Source organism: Lepidochelys olivacea (assembly GCF_965140295.1).
Source record: "Lepidochelys olivacea isolate rLepOli2 genome assembly, chromosome: 3".
Taxonomy (NCBI): Eukaryota; Metazoa; Chordata; order Testudines; family Cheloniidae; genus Lepidochelys; species Lepidochelys olivacea.
Genome location: NC_140413.1, coordinates 21,630,913 through 21,637,839, shown reverse-complemented (window position 1 = coordinate 21,637,839; position 6,927 = coordinate 21,630,913). Strand labels below are relative to the sequence as shown.

The window sequence follows — 6,927 nt, the reverse complement described above, 5'->3', positions numbered from 1 at the left end:
GCCCCAGCCTGGAGCCCCCTCCTGCACCCAAACTCCCTCCCAGATCTTGCACCTCTCATCCCCTTCTGCACCCCAACCCCCTGCCCCAGGCTCAGCCCAGAGCCCCCTCCCACACTGCGAACCCCTCGGCCCCAGCCCAGAGCCCACACCCCCTCCCGAACCGCAACCCCTTACTCCAGCCCGGTGGAAGAGAGTGAGGGTGGAGGAGAGTGAGTGACGGAGAGGGGTGGGATGGAGTGAGTGGGGAGGAGTATTAGGCAAGGGGTGGGACCTCAGGAAAGGGGCGGGGTAAATCCTGGGTTGCCCTTAAATTCCAAAAGTGATCTTGGGTGTAAAAAGGTTGGAGACCACTGATCTAAACAATTGCCTGTCCATCATCACTTTAGTGAATGGACACATCAGAGAGCCCTGTGTTTCTCTGTGGTATGCCACTCTTGTGTATTGTTTTTATTACCAAACAGCTGGAGATTACCATGTCTTCCTGAAAAACCTGACTCCAGAATCCTTGAGCATCCTGTTGAAAAAGAAAATTCTTTGATTGCAGAAGTTCTATTTAGGGGTTACTCTGCTGGAATTTATTCCTATATAGCTCTAAGAAAATGACATTTCTTGCAACAGTGAAGTGATACTTGGAAAATCTGTGATTTGTTATTCACCCCTCCGAACCAAGTAACTTTCATGATAGCTTCTAATTATATAAATTACAGGATGCCATATGGTAGCATTTTCAAAAATGCTCTGCTGAACTCTTCTTCCACTGAAGTCAAAGGGACTGTAATTGTTAATTTTGAGGGAGCAGAGTTAGGCCAACACTGAGTGCTTTTTTTTTTTTTTAGTTTGTTGCCAACTCTACATAGCAGGAAGTCACCAGACAAACCTTGAAAAGTCACTAGATGTGGCTGTTTAAGCACTCAAAAGGAGTCAAAAATGCCACTAAACAAAATTTCCAGAGAATTCAACAGAGAATTATACACACACACATGCTTAGACAAGTATAGTCCCAAAATTATTCACAAGCAGCTCAATAGTGTTAATAAAAATCCATTTCATGCTCGTCTTATTACATTCTGTTGGACACCAAGTCAATATTCTGTCTCAACTGAGCATGTCCTCGGAAGGAATTGCATTCCAGGGCTTCTTGGGCTGAGATCACTATAATCTGCAGACGAGGAAAAAAAGTTTGTGGAGGCTAATTAAATATTTTGCTCAGATACTAATGGAAGCCACATAAAAACCATAGACAGAGTTCTGTGTTCATCAGTAAGCTTTATCTGAACAGTGCTTCAATATTTTCTTATTTAAACACATATTTTACTGCACTCATATGGCAATAAAAATGGAACATTCATCACAGTTTAGGTAATTAGAACCCAACTTTCTACTCTCATCATCCCTTACTTTAGGATATAATAAAGAACAACAGTATTTACAGGTTAGCATGTCATTTTATTATAGTGAATCTTATTTACATGGTTCAGATCTAATATTGATTTTTTTGTTCATTTAAACAAAAATGTACTTAATACATTATCTCTTGGAATAAAGTGAAAATTATTAATAGAGAACATGATAATTATTAAAAATATATTTTTAAAACGCTTTAGAAGCTATGATGTTATGCATTAAAAAGGCAGATCTGGGGTGTGTGACATGGCTTAAATATACTAGCATTTCACGGCTGGAGACCTTGCCTCCAGTCTGATTTAGTTCGCAGGTAAGATGCGTTCAGTGGTCTCAATTGAGGTTACAGACACTTGCCCAAATTATAATTCAGCACATTCAAGAAGAGAGCCCTAGCCCTGGAATAGGAGGGGCAGTGCAGGTTGCTGGTGAGGTGCTGGGTTAATTTCTTACTTTTCACGGGCACTAAAATTTCACCAAAATATACAGATTTTTTTTAAAAAAAAGTCTTATCACCCCAGAGTTGCTCTTGCCTGGCTATAAAAATTAAACAGATACCAAAGGGACCACCAATGAGCATCATTCCACTCCCATGTCTTTATAGGGATGGTCCCAAGCCCTGAAGTTTAGATCAGGAGAAAGATCCAAACTTCCTAAACATTTCAGTGTCTGTGTATCTACAGATGGCTTGAAATACAGCTCCAGTCATTTGCTAACTCTGCGCCATGTCCCTGTGCTGACTATCCGTAGTCAGAAAATCTGTACATAGATTTGCAGTGTCTAGCCTTGTTTCACTATTGCACTAGATCTCCCCTGAGCTGGAATTTGTGTACCTAAACAACCAATGGCCAGACATTGACACTATATGGCTGTATCTATCTGGGGGTAGGGACAACTTTCTCTGGGACAAAATGAGTGCCTGAATAAGGGAAGAACAGTCAGGCAACTTGGGATTTTAATCTCTCTCTGAGATACAATGGAGGCGGATTTTAGTGTATCCACAGAAGCACTGACTGGCTGCATCTCACTAAAATGACAGCAAGGGAGGGCAGGTTACTACAAGGATGGACAAAAGAAAAAGGATCACATTTCCAGTTAATTGAAACATACCGTCTCTTATTCAGCTAATGGAGGGAAGGGGGCCCCACCAGACTGTATTCATGCTTGTAGCCTCGGCTGTTTGCGTGAGCCCTTTCAGTCTAGTAATCAGTTATCCAATAATTTGATATGATTATAGTACACAGAATCTGTAGTGTTGTATATTTTTACACCTCTTAAAAAAAAAGCCTGAAAATATAAGACATTAGACCATAATTACACTGAGTAGAAACACATACTCTTTACCACTTAGAGCTTGTGAAATAATCAGACTTTCTGCTCTCCTAATCATGACAAGTTGGCAAATGTAGCGACAATCAAGAATTTGAGCTAACTCCTGCCTCCCTCACATACGAGGTCAATGGCACTTGGATAAGGCAGCCTCGGAAGACAGAAAAGAAACAGACTCTTCAAAAGAGACTCATGTCTTGGTTGCTGATAGATTCATTGTCCTGAATGTACTGGAGAATGTCTACCTCGTCCATGGTTTGAATCTTGTCTTCTTTCAGCTTTGCTGGAGGGGCTGGACTAACATTGTTCTTAGTGGTGATTAATGGCTTCTTAAGCAATGCTGGTTTATGTGGCAGCCTGGGTTTTGGCTTGGAACTCTCTCTCCAGAGCCTCTCTAAATCCTCTTCAACCCTAAGGAAAGAAAATAAAAACACAAAAACATACATGACTCCTCATTGGAGCTGACTGGGAATTTTTTGACTAAAAATATTTTTCCTCAGAAAATGCCAATTCACTGAAACTGAAACTTAATGGGAAAGGGTTGATTTCAACATTTCCCATTCTGAAAATTCTGGAAACTTTGAAATTGTCACAGAAACCAGTAAAATGAGACACTAAATGAAAAGTTCCATTTTTTTAAATGTGAAATGACTTTTTATTTAGAAATGCAAGTTAATGTAGAATAAAGAAAAAGTTAAAAAAATTGAAATGGAAATAAAACCCTTTCCGTTGAACCAAACTGAAATTTTTTTTTCCTGTTCACAAAAGTTTGAGATTGATTTTTTGCCTCAATTTGGAATGGGAAAATATTTTTGAAATCTCACCATTTTTCACAGGACAGGTAAACTCTTTCCTGCCCAAGTCTGCTTCTCAGATGAACAAGATGAACTACATATCTAGCCTCTAACGCTGATCTGGATAAAGTTAACCACAGAATGGCTTGTTCACACATGCTCCTGTGAAACAGAAGGCTCTTTTGATCTGTGTGCACTATGCTTTTTTAGGGTAACTTTTCCCAACATTCTAATCAAATAATATTCAAACAACATCAAAACATAGAAGGAAAAATTAAAATAAATTACTGGAATTTATAGTGTCAATGGTATTTGTTTGGCTGGATTGAATGCTGTAGGTATTAGTGTGAGATTTCAGGGTGGGATCAAGCGCTCTACATTGGTCTAACTCTACTGCCGTTGAAGTCAGTGGCAAAACATGGGAGCAGGGTCAGTGCTGAACACTTTGAAAAATCTCATCTTTGATCATTCTGAAAGCTGCAGCTGGAAAGGCCCCTCCCCCCTTGGCAACAGGATGGGGGAAGTTCTGCCACGCACTGGGAGTGCTAGATTGATAGGGTGCACCCCTCTCTGCAGCAAACATGGCTCCCCAGAAGCAATATGTGCAGAGCAAGTGGAGATGGGGATAAGGGAAGGGGCAAAGCCAGAATCTTCTCTTCTGTGGGGATTCTCTGGTCCTCCTGCTAATGCTGTGACACCAGTGGCTAAAATGGGTTTGGCAGAGCAGCTCTGCAGCCACTTTACTGCCTGGGGTGGGCAAAGTTCCTTTTAATTGTGTCCCTTTTCACACTCTATGCTCGTTGGGTGGTGACCAGAGCCTTGGATTTGGTCCTTATCTCAGATTAGTTAGCCGGTATTTTGGCTCCCTGTAATGTCATTTATTCTTTGTTGTTCATATTTTCTCCACCAATGTATCTGTTCCTGTTGCGCTAGCTGATGGCTTTGGGATATACTGGGTGAAATCCTGGCTCCATCAACGTCAATGGTAAAACTCCCACTGACTTCAATAGGGCCAGAATTTCACCCCTTAAATATTTATTTACTGGTGTCCCCTAGCAGAGATTTAATAAGTCTCTCTACTAAGTACAGCAGAGCAATAAAGGAGCCATTTGCAGGTTATTAAACGCAAAGCAACGCTGAGGAGTCCCATAACCATAGAAGCAGTTTATTCTGCTTATGGCTCCAGCACCACGGCCATTATTCCACACAGGCAATAACAAAAGAAGAATCAACAAATCTGGGACGCTTCTCTCATCACATCATCCATCACAGTTACAATTCTATAAATATTTGAATTTTAAAATACCAGGTACTCAAAGAACTCCCTCGTCATTATTACTACTAGCAGAAATAGTATTAGTTTGCCTTTCCTGAAAGATACAACATAGAATTTCTGACTGCACTGCCTAAAGGAGTGGTTTTCAACCTGTTTTCATTTGCAGACCCCTAAAAAATTTCAAATGGAGATGTAGACCCTTTGGAAATATTAGACATAGTCTGCCGACCCCAGTGGTCTGGGGACCACAGGTTGAAAACCACTCGTGTAGAGTGAATCTAGTTGAACTTAACATCATTTGGACCATGCAATGGCTAAGTAGCACCTTGACCTTTCTATTTCACAAGGGTTTTTCAGCCTTTTAAGGTTGTTGGAACTTGGCCCCTTATTTGAAGTCAAACATTTTGACAACCCCTTACGTTTACTATAAAAGTAAAAGTGTATAAATGATAAGCCTATATAATACAACTACATTTGACCTCACAAACTTGGAAGGTGTTGTGAACCATGAAATAATTCTGAAAATTGTATTTTCTCTGCTTTAGATCGTAATAACATTTTCAACGCCTGGCAACCTCCCTGATTGCCTTCCATGTCCCGGTAGGAGTTACAGCTGGAGCAGGGCAAATAAATGATTTTTCTGTACAGGGGCAGTTCCAAAAAAATTGAAAATAAATTTGATTTCGGCTCAATCAAATCTGAAATGTATACAAACTTTGATTAGTCAAAAAAGTGCACTCTGGGTCTCCACATGGGTCTCCAGCATCCACTGTGAGCACCCTCACCAACGAGGTAAAGGTTATATGGTGGGGGGAAGAGGGAAGCAGCACCACTTCCACCTCTGGCTGTTTTGTGAATGGCTGAAAACGTTCATGTTCAATTTGTGAATAGTTTCAGGTCGACCAAACCTGCATTTTTGGTCAAATAAACTATTAGTTTGAAAAAATTTTTCTCAGCTCTAGCAGTGACCCACCAGTTCAAAAACACCGTATGAAGGTATTGCTCCCCTTTCCACCACGCTCTGTCTGCCTGCCCATCCTTGAGTCGAACACGTACATTGTTGTCTGCAGACTGGGGCCTCAGATTGTGAGCTCCAGGTCAGGAACTATATAGATTCATAGCTACTAAGGTCAGAAGGGACCATTATGATCATCTAGTCCGACCTCCCGCACAACGGCACGCCACAGAATTTCATCCACCCACTCCTGCGAAAAACCTCTCACCTATGTCTGAGCTATTGAAGTCCTCAAATCGTGGTTTAAAGACTTCAAGGAGCAGAGAATCCTCCAGCAAGTGACCCGTGCTCCATGCTACAGAGGAAGGCTGTCTGAAAACCACCTAGCACATTGTGGGCAATACCACAGAACCAACCAACCAACAACTAATATTTATCATGCCCTGGGTTTTACTATCTTCATCTTAGATTATAAAAACGGAAAAAGCTTTATCATGTATGACTTTTTAAAAAATTATCAGCAAATTTCCTGTAAAATTTACACAGGATGTGTCTCCTCTTACCCCATTTCTCAATGTCCACATGTGTTTTCTGTAATAATCTGTCTGCTAGCCTCACGGTGAGTCCCATTCCTAGAGGTATCCCTTTGCACAATGACAATTCTCTTTCATTTTTGACTGAATTAAATTCTAAAGCAGGCCACAATTAAATAATACATTTTCTGCATGAATATTCTTAGGCCATAAGGAAAAAGAGGCCCTGTGTTCACACAGTACAATGCAACAAATGAACCAGAAATATACAACCCACAAAGACGTAAAGGACAGAGAAAGACTATGGTACATCAAGGCTTTCCCCAATTATTTTCCCTTAGGCACTGAATTATATTTTTCTGTGTTAAATCAAAACAACACACCTTAATATACTGCATGTGCAAACAAGAAGGGTTTGAGCTGTCATCCAAATTGACAAAAACAGAGTTGTTCATCTGTAATAATGAGGGTAAAAGTGGGATAAGATATTTAACTAGCTGTGCTGAGTGTTGCTCACATACACAGGATAGAGCTGATTGCTAACTTTAAGGTAGACAAGGACTTGACTTCCAGGAATATCTCAAAGTGATCTTGGGGTTTTCACTATCCTCTGCAGCATGGATCATGTACTAAGACTGG

The 6,927-nt window shown here is 40.7% G+C and overlaps 1 protein-coding gene across 1 annotated transcript in view; it reads right to left on the bottom strand.

The window, feature by feature from the left end:
• Positions 1 to 1,246: 1,246 nt before the first annotated feature.
• HS1BP3 (HCLS1 binding protein 3) overlaps positions 1,247 to 6,927 on the bottom strand; it is a 78,209-nt gene continuing 72,528 nt past the window's right edge. Inside the window, exon 7 of the mRNA XM_084622619.1 lies at positions 1,247 to 3,141. Coding sequence (XP_084478745.1) covers positions 2,910 to 3,141 — 232 coding nt within the window. The 3' untranslated portion in view covers positions 1,247 to 2,909. The remainder of the gene's footprint in view (positions 3,142 to 6,927) is intronic.